Below are 22,354 nucleotides of genomic sequence, written 5' to 3'. Positions count from 1 at the left end.
GTGCTTAGGTACTTTACTGAATCAGGGGCAGAATCTTCAGCACTTTGTAGGCCTGAACCTTAAGATCCTGCATCACTTGCCACTGACTGTAATAGGCCTCGCGTCACGTCAAGCCATACATTTAAAATTTACCCCTGTGCAGAGGGACAAGTTGCAGCAGTTAAGCCCACTGTACAGAGGTGAACTGTATCTAAAGAGACAGGCTGCCATAGGAAGATAAGCCTTAAACGGTGTGGGCTCATTGGTCAAAACTAGGAATTTAATGTGATAGCAAAGCATAGCATCCAAAGATAGACGTGTAGTTCTTTAGAGCTGCTTCATTTTGCAAAATCAGAGGAGAGGTGATCTACCATAAAAAGATTGTTCTTCTGAAAAATCCCCCAAAAGTCACTAATAAAATACCAGACTGACAACAGAAAATGATCCAGGGAAAGGCAGCATTATAATAGCATACGTATGTAAAATACTAGCCAGACAACATTTAATTTTCTTTTGCGTATGCATCAGTGCATCATTTTGACAATTCTAGAAGATGCCAAGGGGAAGCTGTACATTCCATTGGCAGTACTTTGTCAGCAGCTGCACTTAGTTTAATTAAAATTTGACTCTCAATCATGCTTCATGCAGCAGGTATCAGTCCTTCATCTTTTTTTTTAATTGCAAATTTTCATAACATTCACAAAGAGCAAGCACATGAAATGCTGAATTTCCACAAAACACTCACAACTATTATATTTCCCTTCAATAGACCCATGACTGCAATTCAGGAATCACTTCCCTTTCTTTCTAGCTGTAGCTCAGGAGAACCAAGTAACTATGTACGAAACAAAGCCAGCAGATCTGGCAACAGAGGCAAACAGGAACTTTCCCTTACAACAAGCTGTCAGTGAAACAGTACAACTGACATGAGCAGTTTTATTTAAAAAAATACTTACTGTAAATACAGGTTTCAGAGTAGCAGCGGTGTTAGTCTGCATTCACAAAAAGAAAAGGAGGACTTGTGGCACCTTAGAGACTAACAAATTTATTTGAGCATAAGCTTTCGTGAGCTACAGCTCACTTCATCAGATACATGCAGTGGAAAATACAGTGGGGAGATTTTATATACACAGAGAACATGAAACAATGGGTGTTACCATACACACTGTAATGAGAGTGATCACTTAAGGTGAGCTATTACCAGCAGGATAGCGGTGGGAGGGAACCTTTTGTAGTGATAATCAAGGTGGGCCATTTCCAGCAGTTGACAAGAACATCTGAGGAACAGCGGGAGCTTGAGGGGGGAATAAACATGGGGAAATAATTTTACTTTGTGTAATGACCCATCCACTCCCAGTCTCTATTCAAGCCTAACTTAACTGTATCCAGTTTGCAAATTAATTCCAATTCAGCAGTCTCTCGTTGGAGTCTGTTTTTGAAGTTTTTTTGTTGAAGAATTGCAACTTTTAGGTCTGTAATCGAGTGACCAAAGAGACTGAAGTGTTCTCCAACTGGTTTTTTAATATTATAGTTCTTGACGTCTGATTTGTGTCCATTTATACTTTTATGTAGAGACTGTCCAGTTTGACCAATGTACATGGCAGAGGGGCATTGCTGGCACATGATGACATATATCACATTGGTAGATGTGCAGGTGAACAAGCCTCTGATAGTGTGGCTGATGTGATTAGGTCCTATGATGGTGTCCCCTGAATAGATATGTGGACACAGTTGGCAATGGGCTTTGTTGCAAGGATAGGTTCTTGAGTTAGTGTTTTTGTTGTGTGGTGTGTGGTTGCTGGTGAGTATTTGCTTCAGGTTGGAGGGCTGTCTGTAAGCAAGGACTGGCCTGTCTCCCTAGATCTGTGAGAGTGATGGGTCGTCCTTCAGGATAGGTTGTCGATCCTTGATAATGCATTGGAGTGGTTTTAGTTGGGAGCTGAAGGTGATGGCTAGTGGCGTTCTTTTATTTTCTTTGTTGGGCCTGTGCTGTAGTAGGTGACTTCTGGGTACTCTTCTGGCTCTGTCAGTCTGTTTCTTCACTTCAGCAGGTGGGTATTGTAGTTGTAAGAATGCTTGATAGAGATCTTGTAGGTGTTTGTTTCTGTCTGAGGGGTTGGAGCAAATGCGGTTGTATCGTAGAGCTTGGCTGTAGACAATGGATCATGTGGTGTGGTCTGGATGAAAGCTGGAGGCATGTAGGTAGGAATAGCGGTCAGTAGGTTTCCGGTATAGGGTGGTGTTTATGTGACCATCGCTTATTAGCACCGTAGTGTCCAGGAAGTGGATCTCTTGTGTGGACTGGACCAGGCTGAGCTTGATGGTGGAATGGAAATTGTTGAAATCATGGTGGAATTCCTCAAGGGCTTCTTTTCTATGGGTCCAGATGGTGAAGATGTCATCAATGTAGTGCAAGTAGAGTAGGCGCATTAGGGGACGAGAGCTGAGGAAGTGTTGTTCTAAGTCAGCCATAAAAATGTTGGCATACTGTGGGGCCATGCGGGTACCCATAGCAGTGCCGCTGATTTGTAGGTATACATTGTCTCCAAATGTGAAATAGTTATGGGTGAGGACAAAGTCACAAAATTCAGCCACCAGGTTTGCCGTGACATTATCGGGGATACTGTTCCTGATGGCTTGTAGTCCATCTTTGTGTGGAATGTTGGTGTAGAGGACTTCTACATCCATAGTGGCCAGGATGGTGTTATCAGGAAGATCACCGATGGATTGTAGTTTCCTCAGGAAGTCAGTGGTGTCTCGAAGGTAGCTGGGAGTGCTGGTAGCACAGGGCCTGAGGAGGGAGTCTACATAGCCAGCCAATCCTGCTGTCAGGGTGCCAATGCCTGAGATGATGGGGCGCCCAGGATTTCCACATTTATGGATCTTGGGTAGCAGATAGAATATCCCAGGTTGGGGTTCCAGGGGTGTTTCTGTGCGGATTTGTTCTTGTGCTTTTTCAGGGAGTTTCTTGAGCAAATGGTGTAGTTTCTTTTGGTAACCCTCAGTGGGATCAGAGGGTAATGGCTTGTAGAAAGTGGTGTTGGAGAGCTGACTGAATGCATCCAATGAAGTGAGCTGCAGCTCACGAAAGCTTATGCTGAAATACACTTGTTAGTCTCTAAGGTGCCACAAGGACTCCTTTTCTTTTTACTGTAAATACAATCTCTTAATTATAATTCTATTTTAGCAGCACTAGCAATACAAAATTTCAAAGACATGGTCCTGGAATGTAAAAGAAAAGGTCCAGCCTCAGTCATTTACACACATATCTGCCATTAAAATTAATGGATAATGTGTCTAACTCCCCTAGGTGGCTCAGAAAATCTCAGGAAGGTATTTAAAAATACCCAAAACCATAAGGTGAGATTCACCCTGGTGATGAGGGATGGGCGCCATGTCTTCCACATCCCCTAAATCTCACAGTGGGGCTGTGTGAACAGCGTAACCACAGAGGGAGATGGGCCAATGCAAATGGAGATGATGCAGCCTGGCCCATAATGACGAGGCAGAAAAGTGGCCAAAATCACTGTACTGGAGATGTAGAGGGGACTCAGCAGATATTCAAGCCCCAGGGGCTTAGTAGTGTCTGCAGAGATATGTCACAGTGTCACACCCATGGATCGTGGGGTGAGTTGCACCCTCCCCATTACCCACTTAGTTCCTGGCACAGAGCCTGAGTAAATTGGGCTTTGCGTGTTAAGTGGTGATTTGCACTCATTTTCTGTATTCTGCTGAAGCGAGCCAAAAAGCATTTATAAACTTACAGCTACTACATATTCTTAAACAAACACACACCGATATGCAACAAGATCAAGGGCTGCAGATTTCAAAGCACTGGAAATATTAAAACTATGTGAAACTCAGTAGTTTCTGTTTGCTGGGTTCATGCAGATCTTTGGTTTCAATTCTAATGGGTTCACCTTATTTTCTGATTCAAGTTTAAAGGAGTCCCGAACTCCAACCGAACCAGTCACAACTCCTGATTTTTCATCCATTTAAGTATCCAAACCATGCAAATCCTGCACAATGCACAGGGAACTGACACCACATTTAGGCATAAATCAGCCCCATTCCCTCATAAGATTAGAACACCTTAATAACATTTCTGAGAGACCTCGGATGTGTTTTGAGTTTGGAACAAAATCCAAAAGCAGGCAAATTGTATGTGCCTTTGGATTGTGCAATTGACATTCTAGCCCATGTCACCTGCTCTCATCAGATCACCATCACACTCTGCTGTCCAGGACATCATGAAGGCACTAGTCACTTAATTCTGTGGCTAGGACACAGGGTGAGATGCTGGGTTGAGGGAATGAGGAGGGCGATCATGAGGAATGGGGGAGTATAGCTAGGATTTTAGTGGGTTTGAATAAAAAACAATTATCATTATGAGTCTGTAGAGAGGCTTTAGTCAGGAATTGACAAAAACTAACTAGAGGGACAGTGGGATAGTTTCTACCCACAAACAACCCAGTCAAATAAGCATGGCACAAAAACACAACACACACACCTAACATCATCCTGACTGTTTTCTGTTGTAGCCCTGGCAACCACACTTCACCAGATTGTGCGTCTTTTAGATGATTTGGGCAGAGACTGTGGGCCAGATTCTCAGCTGGTATAAATCAGCATAGCTCTTATGAAATCACAGATTTACACCTCTTGAAAATCTGGCCCTTTTTCCTGTGTAGAGTTTAGCATGTTTTGGGTGCTATTGTAATAAAAATAAGTAATAGCCACAGCTCAGAAATATTAGCTACTTACTGAAATTGGGGTAACTACAGTTATTATAATAATACCCAGCTCTTTAGTTACCCAGTTTTAAAATGTGTATTTCAGAAAAGATCTTCTTAGATTTCCCAATATGTCAGGTACGTGCATGCCAATTAAAAATTCTAAATTTAATCTGGAATTCTTTTTGAAGCAATGTGCAGGCCTACAGCAATCAACAGGGATAAGAAGTAAAACAAAAAACAAAAAAACCCAACCAATTTGATGGCCCTTGTCATAAATATAAAGGGAAGGGTAAACCCCTTTGAAATCCCTCCTGGCCAGGGGAAAGCTCCTCTCACCTGTAAAGGGTTAAGAAGCTAAAGGTAACCTCGCTGGCACCTGACCAAAATGACCAATGAGGAGACAAGATACTTTCAAAAGCTGGGAGGAGGGAGAGGAACAAAGGGTCTGTCTGTAGTCGTCTTGGCCAGGGACAGAACAGGAATGGAGTCTTAGAACTTTTAGTAAGTAATCTAGCTATGTATGTGTTAGATTATGATTTCTTTAAATGGCTGAGAAAAGAATTGTGCTGAATAGAATAACTATTTCTGACTGTGTATCTTTTTTGTAACTTAAGGTTTTGCCTAGAGGGGTTCTCTATGTTTTTGAATCTAATTACCCTGTAAGATATCTACCATCCTGATTTTACAGGGGGGATTTTTTTATTTCTATTTACTTCTATTTTTTATTAAAAGTCTTCTTGTAAAACACTGAATGCTTTTTCATTGTTCTCAGATCCAAGGGTTTGGGTCTGTGGTCACCTATGCAAATTGGTGAGGCTTTTTATCCAACATTTCCCAGGAAAGGGGGGGTGCAAGTGTTGGGAGGATTGTTCATTGTTCTTAAGATCCAAGGGTCTGGATCTGTAGTCGCCTAAGCAAATTGGTGAGGCTTTTTACCAAACCTTGTCCAGGAAGTGGGGTGCAAGGTTTTGGGAAGTATTTTGGGGGGAAGGACGCGTCCAAACAGCTCTTCTCCAGTAACCAGTATTAGTTTGGTGGTGGTAGCGGCCATTCCAAGGATAACGGGGGTAATATTTTGTACCTTGGGGAAGTTTTGACCTAAGCTGGTAAAGATAAGCTTAGGAGGTTTTTCATGCAGGTCCCCACATCTGTACCCTAGAGTTCAGAGTGGGGGAGGAACCTTGACATGGTGGCACAGTGGTGGGATTAACCTGAAATCATTTTGAGATCCAGTTGAGATTTTTTGAACTAGAAATACAGATTTTAAAAAGGAATTTTTAGGAAGTCCAGAAGGCAGCTTTGAAACTGAAAGCAGCTTGGTTTCTCTCTGCTTTGTGGCCAAGCAGAGACAAAAGGGGATTATCTTGTGAATTGCAGGTTTTCTTTGCCTGGAGGCAGGGTACTTAACTCCTGCAGGGAAATTCACAGTCTTCCAACCCAGAGGTTTTTTTTTTTTTCTTTTCTTCCTAAAAGTAAATAGGGGGTGTGTGCTCTACCCATTTGCCTGGAGACAAAAGTGGCAGGGTTTTTTTTAGGATTTTGATTTTTTTTTTTGTTTTACAAGGAGCACAGGTTTGAAAAGAAATTTTTTTCTTCTTTGGGCTGGGTAAGCAGGTTTCCAAGTAGTTGGAGGTTTTTTGCTTTAATTTGGGCCCAGAGCAGAGACAAGGGAATTGTCTTTTTCTGTAGGCTGACAATCACTATCAGAGAATAGGTATTCTATTCCAGCACAGCAAAATTTTACAGCCAAGTTTTGTTTGTTTATTTCTAAACCTCGGGTGTAAAGTTAGTTAAAAACAGAGAGGTTAGAATGGCCAAATCCTCAGCTCGACTACAGCTGGATTTAGCCAAATTTCAGGCTGAGGAAAAACAAAGGGAACATGAAAGACAGATAGAACTCATGCAGCTGAAGAAGGAACAAGAAAGGGAGGCAGAACAACACCAAGAGGCTGCCCACAAGAGGGAAATGGAGGCAAGGAAGCATGTGGAGGAGGAGAGGGAAAAAGAGAGGAAGCATGTGGAGGAGGAGAAGGAAAAAGAGAGGAAGCATGTGGAGGAGATGGAGAGGATAAAGGCCCAGCAGAATATACCAACAAACCCTAGCAATCCTTCTCCAGGTACCACTTCCCATCCCAGAAAGTTCCCCACCTACAAGGCAGGTGATGATACTGAGGCCTTCTTAGAAAACTTCGAAAGGGCCTGCCTTGGGTACAACATCTCTACTGACCAATACATGGTAGAGCTGAGGCCGCAGCTCAGTGGACCCTTAGCTGAGGTGGCAGCTGAAATGCCTAAAGAACACATGAACAAGTATGAACTGTTTAAATCCAAGGCGAGAGTCAGAATGGGGATAACACCCGAGCAGTCTCGTCGGAGGTTCAGAGCCCTAAGGTGGAAACCAGACATGTCATTTACCCGACATGCCTACCACATTGTAAAACATTGGGATGCCTGGATATCAGGAGCAAGTGTTGAATCTCCAGTAAATTTGCCCTTCCTAATGCAAATGGAACAATTCTTAGAGGGTGTTCCTGAGGAAATAGAAAGATACATCCTAGATGGGAAACCCAAAACTGTAATTGAGGCAGGAGAGATTGGAGCCAGATGGGTGGAGGTGGCAGAGAAGAAGAAAACTGGTCGCAGTTGGAGCGGAGACCAGAAGGGACCACCCCAGACCACACCCTATTACCGGGGGCCGCCCAAAGCCCCACCTACCTCCCAAAGAACCCTCCAGACCCCTTATCGTCCCACCACCCCGTTCTCCAGCAACCCTCCTCGCCCCAGTGACCCGTCAGCTGGACGATGTTTTAAGTGTAACGAGCTGGGGCATGTAAAGGCCAACTGCCCCAAGAACCCCAACAGATTACAGTTCATTGCACCGGAATCACACCAGAGGTCCATAGGCCCAGATACCTCCCAGATACCCTTGGAGCGGAGGGAAACTGTGAGTGTGGGTGGGAAGAAGGTCACCGCGTGGAGGGACACCGGAGCACAAGTGTCAGCTATCCATGCTTCCTTAGTGGACCCCAATTTAATCAACCCAGAGATCCAAGTGACGATTCAACCCTTCAAGTCCAACTCTTTCAATTTGCCTACAGCCAAGTTGCCTGTCCAGTACAAGGGCTGGTCAGGAATGTGGACTTTTGCAGTCTATGATGATTATCCCATCCCCATGCTGTTGGGGGAAGACTTGGCCAATCATGTGAAGCAGGCCAAGAGGGTGGGAATGGTCACCCGCAACCAGGCTAAACAAGCCGTGAGGCCTAGCTCTGTTCCGGAAACTTCTATCAGGACCCAGTCAGAGGTGATGGACCTGGACCCCAGGCCAATGTCTGCAACAGCAGTAGTGGATCCAGTCCCAGAGACCCAGACGGAACCAGTCCCAGAACCGGAACCAGCCGAACAACCAACACCAGACCCCGTGTCAGCACTGAATCCAGTACTTGCAACCTCAACACCAGAGGGCCCCACCGAACCTGAACTGGCAGCAGCCGATAACCCTACACAAGAGGCTCAGCCGGAGCCTGAATCCCAACATAGTACACCAGCGGAGAGCGGTTCACAGTCAACAGAAACAGCTCCATCCCCTATATCGCTTCCAGAGGGACCAAGCCTAGGTCCACAATCCCATGAGGAACTGATGTCTCCAGCATCAAGGGAACAGTTCCAGACCGAACAAGAAGCAGATGAAAGCCTCCAGAGAGCTTGGACGGCGGCACGGAGCAACCCACCGCCTCTCAGCTCTTCTAATCGATCCAGGTTTGTTGTAGAAAGAGGACTTTTATACAAGGAAACTCTTTCTGGGGGACACCAGGAAGACTGGCATCCTCAGAGACAGTTGGTAGTTCCAACTAAATACCGGGCCAAGCTCTTGAGCTTAGCCCATGATCACCCTAGTGGCCATGCTGGGGTGAACAGGACCAAAGACCGTTTGGGGGGGTCATTCCACTGGGAGGGAATGGGCAAGGATGTTTCTACCTATGTCCAGTCTTGTGAGGTGTGCCAAAGAGTGGGAAAACCCCAAGACCAGGTCAAAGCTCCTCTCCAGCCACTCCCCATCATTGAAGTTCCATTTCAGCGAGTAGCTGTGGATATTCTGGGTCCTTTTCCGAAAAAGACACCCAGAGGAAAGCAGTACATACTGACTTTCATGGATTTTGCCACCCGATGGCCGGAAGCAGTAGCTCTAAGCAACACCAGGGCTAAAAGTGTGTGCCAGGCACTAGCAGACATTTTTGCCAGGGTAGGTTGGCCCTCCGACATCCTCACAGATGCAGGGACTAATTTCCTGGCAGGAACTATGAAAAACCTTTGGGAAGCTCATGGGGTAAATCACTTGGTTGCCACTCCTTACCATCATCAAACAAATGGCATGGTGGAGAAGTTTAATGGAACTTTGGGGGCCATGATACGTAAATTCGTAAATGAGCACTCCAATGATTGGGACCTAGTATTGCAGCAGTTGCTCTTTGCCTACAGAGCTGTACCACATCCCAGTTTAGGGTTTTCCCCATTTGAACTTGTATATGGCCGTGAGGTTAAGGGGCCATTGCAGTTGGTGAAGCAGCAATGGGAGGGATTTACACCTTCTCCAGGAACTAACATTCTGGACTTTGTAACCAACCTACAAAACACCCTCCGAACCTCTTTAGCCCTTGCTAGAGAAAACTTACAGGATGCTCAAAAAGAGCAAAAAGCCTGGTATGATAAACATGCCAGAGAGCGTTCCTTCAAAGTAGGAGACCAGGTCATGGTCTTAAAGGCGCTCCAGGCCCATAAAATGGAAGCATCGTGGGAAGGGCCATTCGTGGTCCAGGAGCGCCTGGGAGCTGTTAATTATCTCATAGCATTCCCCACCTCCAACCGAAAGCCTAAGGTGTATCATATTAATTCTCTAAAGCCCTTTTATTCCAGAGAATTAAAGGTTTGTCAGTTTACAGCCCAGGGAGGAGACGACGCTGAGTGGCCTGAAGGTGTCTACTACGAAGGGAAATGTGCTGGTGGTGTGGAAGAGGTGAACCTCTCCATGACCCTTGGGCGTATGCAGCGACAGCAGATCCAGGAGCTGTGCACTAGCTACGCGCCAACGTTCTCAGCCACCCCAGGACTGACTGAACGGGCATACCACTCCATTGACACAGGTAATGCTCACCCAATTAGGGTCCAACCTTACCGGGTGTCTCCTCAAGCTAAAACTGCTATAGAACGGGAGATCCAGGATATGTTACAGATGGGTGTAATCCGCCCCTCTGAAAGTGCATGGGCATCTCCAGTGGTTCTAGTTCCCAAACCAGATGGGGAAATACGTTTTTGCGTGGACTACCGTAAGCTAAATGCTGTAACTCGCCCAGACAACTATCCCATGCCACGCACGGATGAACTATTAGAGAAACTGAGAAGGGCCCAGTTCATCTCTACCTTGGACTTAACCAAGGGGTACTGGCAGGTACCGCTAGATGAATCTGCCAAGGAAAGGTCAGCCTTCATCACACATCTCGGGCTGTATGAATTTAATGTACTCCCTTTCGGGCTGCGAAATGCACCCGCCACTTTCCAAAGACTTGTAGATGGTCTCCTAGCGGGATTAGGAGAATGTGCAGTCGCCTACCTTGACGATGTGGCCATATTTTCGGATTCCTGGGCAGACCACCTGGAACATCTACAAAAAGTCCTTGAGCGCATAAGGGAGGCAGGACTAACTGTTAAGGCTAAGAAGTGTCAAATAGGCCTAAACAGAGTGACTTACCTTGGACACCAGGTGGGTCAAGGAACTATCAGCCCCCTACAGGCCAAAGTGGATGCTATCCAAAAGTGGCCTGTCCCAAAGTCAAAGAAACAGGTTCAATCCTTCTTAGGCTTGGCCGGTTATTACAGACGATTTGTACCGCACTACAGCCAAATCGCTGCCCCACTGACAGACCTAACCAAAAAGAAACAGCCAAATGCTGTTCAGTGGACCGGAAAGTGTCAGAAGGCCTTTAACAAGCTTAAAGCGACACTCATGTCTGACCCTGTACTAAGGGCCCCAGACTTTGACAAACCGTTCCTAGTAACCACAGATGCATCCGAGCGTGGTGTGGGAGCAGTTTTAATGCAGAAAGGACCTGATCAAGAATTCCACCCTGTAGTGTTTCTCAGCAAAAAACTGTCTGAGAGGGAAAGCAACTGGTCAGTCACTGAAAAAGAATGTTATGCCATTGTCTACGCTCTGGAAAAGCTACGCCATATGTTTGGGGACGGCGTTTCCACCTGCAAACCGACCATGCTGCACTAAAGTGGCTTCACACCGTCAAAGAAACTAACAAAAAACTTCTTCGGTGGAGTTTAGCTCTCCAAGATTTTGATTTCGACATCCAACACATCTCAGGAGCTTCTAACAAAGTGGCTGATGCACTCTCCCGTGAAAGTTTCCCAGAATCAACTGGTTAAAATCGTCCTTGAGATGTGGAAAATATTGTTAGTCTTTATGTACTTGGTAGTATATTTAGAGATGCATGTGTCTTATTAACTCTGTTTTTCCTAGAGCTCCAGGAAGAAATCCCAGCCAGTGTTTCACCCTAGCTGAGATTTGGGGGGCGTGTCATAAATATAAAGGGAAGGGTAAACCCCTTTGAAATCCCTCCTGGCCAGGGGAAAGCTCCTCTCACCTGTAAAGGGTTAAGAAGCTAAAGGTAACCTCGCTGGCACCTGACCAAAATGACCAATGAGGAGACAAGATACTTTCAAAAGCTGGGAGGAGGGAGAGGAACAAAGGGTCTGTCTGTAGTCGTCTTGGCCAGGGACAGAACAGGAATGGAGTCTTAGAACTTTTAGTAAGTAATCTAGCTAGGTATGTGTTAGATTATGATTTCTTTAAATGGCTGAGAAAAGAATTGTGCTGAATAGAATAACTATTTCTGACTGTGTATCTTTTTTGTAACTTAAGGTTTTGCCTAGAGGGGTTCTCTATGTTTTTGAATCTAATTACCCTGTAAGATATCTACCATCCTGATTTTACAGGGGGGATTTTTTTATTTCTATTTACTTCTATTTTTTATTAAAAGTCTTCTTGTAAAACACTGAATGCTTTTTCATTGTTCTCAGATCCAAGGGTTTGGGTCTGTGGTCACCTATGCAAATTGGTGAGGCTTTTTATCCAACATTTCCCAGGAAAGGGGGGGGTGCAAGTGTTGGGAGGATTGTTCATTGTTCTTAAGATCCAAGGGTCTGGATCTGTAGTCGCCTAAGCAAATTGGTGAGGCTTTTTACCAAACCTTGTCCAGGAAGTGGGGTGCAAGGTTTTGGGAAGTATTTTGGGGGGAAGGACACGTCCAAACAGCTCTTCTCCAGTAACCAGTATTAGTTTGGTGGTGGTAGCGGCCATTCCAAGGATAACGGGGGTAATATTTTGTACCTTGGGGAAGTTTTGACCTAAGCTGGTAAAGATAAGCTTAGGAGGTTTTTCATGCAGGTCCCCACATCTGTACCCTAGAGTTCAGAGTGGGGGAGGAACCTTGACAGCCCTGTACCTTATGAAAATGCACAGCCAAAAAACTATAAAAAAAAACAAACAAACAAACCACAGTTCTGTTCAGCAGGAAACACTGACTTGTCTGCAATGATGTAGACATCTTTCTCTTAAATGTCCCCTGGGCTTGAGACAGCCAAAAAGCAGAACTGGAAGCTTTCAACTTCCTAAAATAAATTTTGCAGCACAGTGCATATTCTTTTCTCTGTTCATTACTGGATGCCCTGCACCCGCTACAATGACCTGGAGGATAATGATCACGTCATTGGTCACCACAAGACAGCCAGGGGCCCACATCAGAACTTAACTAATAGGCAGCACCTACAAGAACCATGATGATCAGGAACGGTAAGTATGCACTGTCATAGTGTCAGTCCCACGATATTAAGGAGACAAGAAGGGTAAGGTAATATCTTTTATTGGACCAACGTCTGTTGGTGTTGACAAGCTTTCCAACTTACACAAAGCCCTTCTTCAGGTCTGGGACATGTACTTAGGCCTTGCCTACACTGCCACTTTACAGCGCTGAAACTTTCTCACTCAGGGGGTGAAAAAACACCCCCTGAGCGATGGAAGTTTCAGCGCTGTAAAGTGGCAGTGTAGAAGTGCACCAGCGCTGGGGGCTGTGCTCTGAGTGCTGGGAGCTATGCCCCTCGTGGGGGGTGAGTTTTATTACAGTGACCGGTGCCATGACTACACAGCCACGTTAAAGCGCTGCTATGGCAGAGCTTTAACGTTGATATTGAAGACTTACCCTGAGAGTGCAGCTAAATATAAGATGGAACAAATTGTTTAGCATAAGTAGTTAACACATATTTCAAGGGACCAATCAAGGTGAAGTGGCCAATTAACACCTCTCCAGTCACAGGGGGGAAAAGGAGAAAATAAAGTTGGGGGGAGGGGCGGAGATGGCACCCTGGTGTTAAGTGGGTTGCAGATTGTTGTAATAAGCCATAAATCTAATGTCTCTCTTTAGTCCATGGTTTTTAGTGTCTAACAGAGTTATGAATTTAAGCTCCCAGGTTTGTCTTTTGAAAGTGTTGTGCAGCTTTCCTTTGAGGATGAGGACTGAGAAGTCAGATGCAGAGTGATCACTTTGTGAAGTCTTCATCCATAGGTGATGTGGTGTCTTTGCCTTTTATCATTTTTCTGTGAGAGTTCATTTGAGAGTGTAGTGATTGTCTGGTTTCACCCACATAGTTGTTATTGGGGCATTTAGTACATCAGATGTTGTGATAGGTTTGTGTAGGACCCATGGATCTTGAAAGGTGTGTTGTGGGAGACACTGGTCATTGTAGCAGTAGTGATACATAAACAGGTTTTGCATCAGGGACAACAGTGACAGACAGGGGACAATGCCAGAATGTGAGTAGAAAACTGGAGGAAGCAGCCAAGAACTTGCTGCAGGCAGTGTGTGTGAGTGTGTGTGTGTGTTTGTGTGTGTTGGGCGGGGGGGAGAGAGAGAGGGGAGGGAAGCCAGGAAGAAAAGCATGATGGCAGCTGAAGACTGGGAGAGCTAGGCCAAGGTAGTGGCTGTGAGCAGGGCTGAGAAGGAAAGCAGGTCAGCAGAGAAACAGCTGTGCAACTACATAGTATTGCTAACAAAGGCTCAGGACAGATGCTGGAAAGTGGCCGTGGTGACCAGTAGAACTGGTCGTGGGAGAAGAAAGGCCAGAGGTTGCCAGGGGTGCACAGGAGGGAAAGCAGCCTCAAACTTTGAGAAACTTAGTCTATAGTATAAGGGGAAAGTATATGAAGAAGCTTCCCTTCAAATTAATCATATAATAAAATAGTAAATAGTATAATAAAATAGTAACAATATCTAAGTTTGGTCCCAGGCTGGAAAAGAGTCCCAGTCTGTGTACTGAGAAACTGTAACCTGCTTGTACCATCTGTCAGGGTGAGAAAAGCTGTATAATTCAACTCTTTCTTAGACTAAGAGTTTAGGATTTAGAATGCATGTTTCTATTTTTATTTCCTAAGGTAACTAACTTTGACCTTTAAGCCTACCACTTATAATCACTTAAAATCTATCTTTCTGTAGTTTATAAATTTGTTTTATATTTTACCTAAAACAGTGTCTTTTGGTTGAAGTGCATGGGAAATCTCAGCTCAGTTTACAAAGGCTAGTGTGTGTCCTCTCCATATTGAGGGAGGGGCAGACTGGGTAATGAACTTATACTGGCCAGGCTTCTGACCAGTGCAAGATGATACAGTTCTGGAGTGCGGGACTGAGGAGTGAGGGGGATTGCCTGGTGTCTCTTTATTGTTGGTTCATGAGTGGCTGGGAGATCATTCATGTGACATAGTAGGGTATGTCCCTGCCTGTGGATGGCTGTGTAAGTGCAGTGCCTGCCAGAGGCTTGTAACGTAACATCAGCATCACAGTGTGAGGGCCAGCCCAGGCTGGTGGGATAGAGGGCTCAGCAGTCCCACAGTCCAGGTTTCACCCCAGGGACCCGGTCACAGTAGGCTAGCCACACAGCTGTCTGAAAACTTTTGGTAAACCACAATACTCATGATAGCACCCCACATGATGGTCAATTACAGTATCTTATAAAGGTTACCCATACAAGAATATATTAGTAGCGCAAGTGTGACATTAGAAGGATATACTTCAAAGAAATACCTGGGCTACTGTTTTGTCCAAGTCCAAGATCAAAATACTTCTATAAATAAATAGTATAACATATTTTGTAAAGCAATTATTTTATCCTGTACTGAATACAGTGTATGGGACTATGTTAAAAAATACCAAACAAAAACACTTTTGTTTTTTTTAACAACTGGAGGTTAGCCCTAGTGCTATGATCACTGCTTTCCGGACGTGACACTTCTAAATACACTATTTCCCTGTCTGGAGAGCAAGATTTCAAAATTATAAATAGCACAAGAAGAGTTTCTAGTAATTCACAAAGTGTTCAGAAAAATCTAAGCCACAAACAATTGACATAGTCTTTTCCTGGTGGAATCGCTTGAGAAAGAGCGAGAGACCAAAAAAAAAAAGGAACCAGCACCCTCGTAAAGGTCAAGTGCTTATTAAACTGGCATCTGATCATTTTTCCACCCTGTTTTTCAGCTGATACTTAACATTACAGTGTTTAACACTGGGCTGTAACAGTCATTTCTGTACTCGACACACTTTGAAGTAGTGTTGCATGCAGTAAAGTAGTTTCTGTGTCTATAGGTACCTTTTAATTTTTGCAATATACTATACTTTTGCTTAAGGAGGAAGGAATAATAGATTCTATGAATAGAATCTTTCCAGGGACGCACGCTGATATCAATAATTGCACACAGAAACCATCTGAGATTCCAAAAAGCTACAAAGGTGATGTGTTTTCCCCAGCAAAATTTTGCTCTATTTCCCATTATATTTTCAATGGGTAAACAATGCAGAAAAACACTTTGTGTCTAAGTTAATTCATGTGGAAGAGGCACAGATGGTGCTTTAGCTATAGACTGATAATGAAGCTATTCATCCATGTGGTTGTATATTACGTTGTTACAGAACTGAAATCTGAAAGTGCTCCGATGCTACATAATAAGCCTCCAGAAGCCTTCATATAATAATAAAGCTGGAGACAGTACATGAGATCCTAGTTCTCTCTCTCTCTCTCTCTGACACCCACAGAGGAAAGAATTGGAGGAAGGCATGCTTCTACTATGGATTGAATTAGGAAGGGCAGGGGAAAGTTTAGCTAGAGGAGTCTGAGGGGTTCCATGTGGTTGGGGTTTCTCTATGATTTAGTGGTTGTGAGAGAACTCAGTGGATAGAATGGGTCAGTGAGGTACAGATTTGCTGTGACAGCAGATGAGTACCCTTTGCAGTCAGTCCTAGAGTTGCTTATTCTGGCACCTAGTTGTAGCACTTTGAAGCCATCTTAAAATGGCTGAGAAGATACAATCATGTTGCCATGCATTGGGGATGAGAAGAATTGGGAAGAGGGGCACTTAGTTTTGAAACTTGAGGTAGTGGGTAGGAAGAGACAATGCAGGAGAAGTACTCAGAAGAGAAGACCTGGAGTGAGTTAGTCTTGGTTCCATTCGGTTTTTTTGTTCATTATCTCTCAGGAAGGCAGGGTGTCAGATTGAGATTCATGTCTGTCTTTCATGCTGACTAATAAGGCCACTATTTAATTAGGCACCAACCATTCATGATTTAAGTAAAGCTGAGGTCCCCAAGTTTGCATACATATCCAAGGCGTTGTTGGATGACACTGCATCCAACCTAAAATGTAGGTGCTCTCCTGTCCCCAAACTAGATCAGAGACAGCATGTTTATTTGAAACGAGTCCTGGAAACTTAGTCTTGCATGTAGAGTGTTCCCCTTCCCCTCCTCTTGCCCCATTAAAGCAGGGCACAACCACATCTATTTTAGGACTACAATTACTTCAGTCTGTCTGTTCCACCTCACACTTGACCAAAGGCCGGAGAATATTAGCCAAGCCAAGCCAATAAAATAAAAACTCCTTAACTATAAGTTGGGTTGAAGGCAATATTTTCAAATACACTATTTTTACTGTTATAGATAAATCTACATCAAAATTGCCCTCCACATCATCCCCTAAATCTGATCCCTTCACATGCAAAACAGCCACTCCTGGAGTCTATTAATTCTTGAAAAGCAAAACCGAAAATCTAATCCTTGTAATCTTTTTCTGAGCCAGTTGGTAGGATGCAGATGGAGAGAATGAGATGTCTCACTCTCTTCTATAATCTGAATCTAAAGAGTCTAAGCCCACAAAGATAAATTAAAATCAGGGAGAAAACTATTAATTAAGAAAGCAGATGGCTCAATAACAACCCCCCCGCAAAAACTGAAATCAAAAACAACTTTTGCTGGCACTTGACCTTGACCCTGGCTGAACAAATCTCACTGGGGTAAAGAATACCACCACCACCACAGTGTTTGTGTGAAAAGCTAGACAGAATTTTTTGAAAGGACACTGATGTTTCCAGGTATGTTCACATTAAGTGAGGCATGTCTACAGCATTCCCAACAAAAAATGTATTAAAGAAAACCTCACATTGTCTTCAATATAATCCAAAACAAGGCTGAAGTCTTTGATCTAACATTTCAGTTACCTGGGTGTCCCTCTGGCCACTGCATCAGCGGATGGCAGCAGCAGCCTCTGCTCCCGCAGGGCTGTGTTCACTGCACATTGAGAACCAGACTCTACCCCGAGTACAATATGAGTAAATGGGCATGGTGCAGTGAGGGTTAGAGGCCACCGTCTGGTTCTTCCCAGCAGCTCTTCCAGCAACTAGTAGCTCAGTAGATGCTAGCAGGGAACAATCCCTGCTCTGTGGAAAGTGCAGGTGCTGAAATTTGAGCAGTGAAGGGAAGGGAAGGCTCCCTGCACCATTCCATCCCCGTGCAATACAGGCACACTCTGGGCCTTTGCAGCCTTAAACAACCCTTAAAACAATCTTTTTTTAAAAAAAGCTTATTCCAAATGGAGATCAAACTCTGCATCTCTAGCATTGGCTGCATGAATCCCTGAGAGCCACAAAAGTTTCCTCAAAATCAGGTCCCTCCTGATACAAAGGGCACAAACATGACCGCTGGCAATTGCACCGCTTGCTGATAGTCCTCTGGATAGAATTCTGGAGCTCATTACAGTGACTGCTAAAGGCCTGACCCAAAGCCCATTAAGTCAATAGAAAGGCTCCCATTGACTTCAGTGGGCTTTGGATCACGCCGTATGAGATTGTCTGAAGAATCCAATATACTGTTGTACAGACATATAGAAAGATCCTAAGTTTAAACACCCTGGTAGATCACATGGTGGTGTAAAATATTCAAACACTACACCACTGGTATTTATGTTGTTGCAAGTTGTATATCCTGGACCAAATCCACACTTGGTGTAAGTGGATGCAACTCAAATGGAGTTCATCTGTTCACATCAGATCTGAATTTGACCTTTTGAATTTCCCCCCTCATTATTTTGCTTTTGATAACCATGTGCTAAATTCAAGCGACTCTTAAATTGATGTTCAATAAGTTTCCACTGCTGACATATTTAATTGTAAAGGAAACCACTTACCCATGAATATGGAAGATCCACATCAGTGACGGAGCAAGTAAGATGCGGATGATGAGAACAAGAAGTACAATTTTCCCACTTTTCTATTTTTGAGATCACGAAATCACATGGGCAGAGCTGATTATTGGGAAAGGGCTTCCAGTCACTCCATAGCTGAAATTCAGTTTCTGAATGGATGGAAATATTTCCTGTATTGCTCAATCTGGAAGTATAAGATCTTCCCAAAGAAGCAGAAATAAAATCTGCTTTAGTATCAGTTTCTTCCTTTCGCCTAGCATTGTCTTTCCAGACCTTCTTTTCCTGGGACTTGGTTAGTTTCATGCAGGAAATCAGTGCTTCCTCCTCCTCTTCAGAGAGACAGGAGTCTTGAGGTGGATCTTTAAAAATGTAAAAGATTTTCTTTTTACAACCTGTTGCATTTGCAGTCAGAGTATTTGCTCCCATTTGAAATGCTGCCCAATGAGTTGTATATACTGAAAGCAATCAAAAACTCTGTAAACTCAAAGAATAACGGCAATTAGAGAGATGGAAAAGACTGATTAATAGGTTAATGACTCTGTCCAAAGCAGGATTTATTTTCCATTTGATAAAATGTCTTGCTGCTCCCTCAGAAGCCTGGAGAATTTTGCTGGTTCCAGAGGGCCATTATAATGGTAATTTCTGCATTGAATATGGTGACTTCATTATACAAACATCATTATGATGCAATACTCACACAATGTGTGAGTTTGGTTTAGGAGACAAATTGACAGAGACCAGAATATTTTCCTGAATAATTCACCTACTCATAGGCTATGCATGAAAATCTCAGAGTAGCTGCTGAACCCTGAATTTCCTCATGTGGTTTTACAGCATCACTGATTCAGCTGGGGCAGCAGTTCATTAAATGGTCTCAATTCATTTTGCTGGGATTAGTTTCAAAATAATCCTATACATAAATACACCATATGTCCACACCGATGCTTGCACTTTAGACAAAGAACAGCTACACAATCTGATCTTGTGAAAGCACTTGAAAATAACCTGGGTTCAGCATCAGCTTTAGAAAACCTGCTTGGCATCAACTTTGGGATACAAAGTTTGGGATTGGGATGCAATCAGGTGTGTTGCAACAATAACCTACTTCTTGTGCCACAGATTGTTGTGTTCTCTGGCACCTCCGACTGCCATTGACTCAAGGACTGATAAACGTCATCTTTTCTTCTGTGCATTTTGCCTTCTTCATGTAAATGTGAGATAAAGCTGTGAAACTTCATAAAAAACACAATGGCCCCAAGCTGGGTGTTCTACTCAGCTATTTAAGATACCCCCCCCCAACCCCTCTTCAGTTGCAGGAAACAGTATTTATTACTAAATATAAACAGATGCAATGGGAAATAATGTTCCACGTATCACCTTTGTTATGATATCATAGCAGTGCAGTGACATTTGGTATGGCATCTAAGGTGTGATACAGAGCATCTAGACTTTGAATGACATATCCATAAATGCACCATAGGTCTATGCTAATGCTTTCACTTTAGACAAAGAACGGCCACACAATCTGATCAGTGATCTGCTGAAAGCACTCAAAAATAGATCAAAGCAAGATAATTTATTGCTTTCTTCAGTAAAGTGACATTTTCCAAATGTATGCAAGTACACTAAAATGGTTCTTTACTTACTGAGAGGTATCAAAACATGTTTGACATCATCCATACTATGTATACTGGCTTTCTTGGTTCGGACCAATTTCTGCAATCGTTTTAATGTTCCCATTGATTCAGCTTTATAATCGTCTGATTCTGGAACCTAATTGAAACACAAAATAAAAATGAGAATAAGTAATAAACATTATAATGTACTACACAGGTGGTCTATTGTTTATTTTGAGAAGCAAGGAAGTTCAGCATCATAGTCAAGCACTTTGGATCAGTGAACAAGATGAGGATTAATCATCTCCGCAATGGCTTTGGAAGGCGAGTCTCGAGTGGCACGTTTGAGGTCACATATGTGATGACAAGAGGGCAACCCAAGAAAAAACTTCACAGGAAAGCCAGGAGACCCATCAGCCCTAGATTCATGCGCGTGCTGCTCACCTTTGTGGATCCCATATATCAGAGCCCTTAAATCATATGTGATGATACCGAAGGGTGTGGAAACCTCCACAAAACTGATGAATATCACCAGGCAAAAGCACTTGCTTTTGAAACCACAATTCAAGCAAGCATTTAAGGATGGGCTTAAAATCCTTCCCTATTCAGGGCAGCACTTAAACATGTGCTCAACTTTTAACATGTGCTTACATCTCAACTCTGTTGAGCCATTGGACTTGTGCTTAAGTGCTTTCCTGAATAGGGATGTTTCCCTAAAGTGGAGCCTTTCTTCTCTTCCTAGCTTAAATTCAAATCATCCAGAAAATAAGACTTTTACTGGGCATTTTCCATCACCACAAAACAATTACAATACCCTATTAGGCACAAACAATCCTCCAGAAGTTTGGGTTCCAAAGGCTTCTAGTATTGAGTAACATCTCTATGTGTGTAACTATTAGAGAGTTTGGATTTAAACAGTATTTATGAATATAAATGGCTATATTATTATATAATGCAGTCATAGAGTGGATCAAACATAGGGCATATAGAGAGCCAGGAACTCCTGAGTTCTAGTCCCAGCTGCAACATTGACTTTCTCTTTGGAGTTGGGTGCAGAAATTCTCTATTTCAGTAGCAAGCGAGCTGTTTCCATGGTCAAATGGCACCTGTGATAACTGCCTTCCAGTGGGAACCAGCAAACAAATAACTAAAAGGAGTAAAACTGCAAATGGTTGTGTTTTACAATGGTGGATTTTTGGCACAAAGCTAACTATGATCTTCTAATTAAATGCACATTCTCTGCTGGTGTAAATGGATCTAGCTCCATGGACTTCAGTGGAGTGCCTCCCATTTACACCAGCAGAGAATTTAGTCTAATATATCAACACCTCTTCCATAATATTACAAATGATTAATTGCCGATGCTGATGTTATCAGCAAGTAATTCACAGACCTTACTGAACTCTCCCCACCAGTTAAGTCACACATCAAAGTTCCTTCCTGCTTCCTCATATGCATAATCCTCCACGCCAAGACAAAGACAGAAGAGGAGGTCGGGTCTGCATCATTTCTGCCAGCACAGTCTAATTAATGCACACAGTCTAATTAAGGTTACTTAAAAACTGAATTTGAGAGATTTGGCATGCCTTCAGCTCTCACTTTGGTGCAAGGAATGAGGCACTTATGCAGTACAAGCATCCACGTGGTACAGAGTAGCATCCAACAATATCCATCATAAAGGAGGCACAACACACACTCAATTCCGATTTCAAAAATACTGCTCAATAGATCAACCTAACAATGCTTGTCAATAGAGATTTCCACACTGTGGATGTCAGCAGTTCAGATATTGGTGTGTTGAGCCCTGAAAGTGCTGCAAGCAGAAATAAACACTCAGTATATGTACAGCAGAAAGGCAAGTGGTGTTTTTAAGGAAGGTACTGCATTGTGACTTTGTTTCACTGCTGGAAAATAGTGGCCATTGGCAAACCCACAAAGTACTAAATCCCAAGCAAGTTCTAATCAGAGTTGATTTGCAACCTAAACTATAGCTCTTGCAGTGCACAAGTTGCATGGAGTTTATAAGAAATGGCCAGGGCTAAAGGACTGAAAAATATAATGGAGAAAAAGTTATAGACTAAACAGGCTCTTGAGATGTAATAGAATAGTAGAAATTGTGTTGAACCAAGGATAACTCAGAGAAACATTTCATCAGAACACTGTCTGAAAGATTAAAAGAGTTTCAGTATTTGTACATTCTATATAATATAGGCATTAGAAGCCAGCTCCCGAGCACTGGACTTCAGTGGAACTATGCTGGCTTACTCCAGCTGAGAACCCAGCCCTAGAGCCTCTCATGATAAATACAGTGAGAAGTCAAAGACTTTGGACCTGAGTTCTCAGTGCAAGTCTTTTGCCGAATTCAAACACTTGGCAAGTTCTGAATCAGATTTCAAAGCCCCCACAGCTCAAGTATGTTCAGATTCAGGTTCTGGTTCACAACAG

At 43.4% G+C, this 22,354-nt stretch overlaps 1 protein-coding gene across 1 annotated transcript in view; it reads right to left on the bottom strand.

Moving 5' to 3' along the window:
* The window catches only part of SAMSN1 (SAM domain, SH3 domain and nuclear localization signals 1), a 120,148-nt gene that overhangs the window by 49,073 nt on the left and 48,721 nt on the right, over positions 1–22,354 (bottom strand). Inside the window, exons 8-9 of the mRNA XM_084633339.1 lie at positions 19,940–20,066; positions 18,276–18,652 (exon numbers count right to left, since the gene is read on the bottom strand). Coding sequence (XP_084489465.1) covers positions 18,276–18,652; positions 19,940–20,066 — 504 coding nt within the window. The remainder of the gene's footprint in view (positions 1–18,275; positions 18,653–19,939; positions 20,067–22,354) is intronic.

The sequence above is a fragment of the Lepidochelys olivacea genome, assembly GCF_965140295.1.
Source record: "Lepidochelys olivacea isolate rLepOli2 genome assembly, chromosome: 1".
NCBI classification, from domain to species: domain Eukaryota; kingdom Metazoa; phylum Chordata; order Testudines; family Cheloniidae; genus Lepidochelys; species Lepidochelys olivacea.
This window is presented reverse-complemented; position numbering and strand designations above follow the sequence as displayed.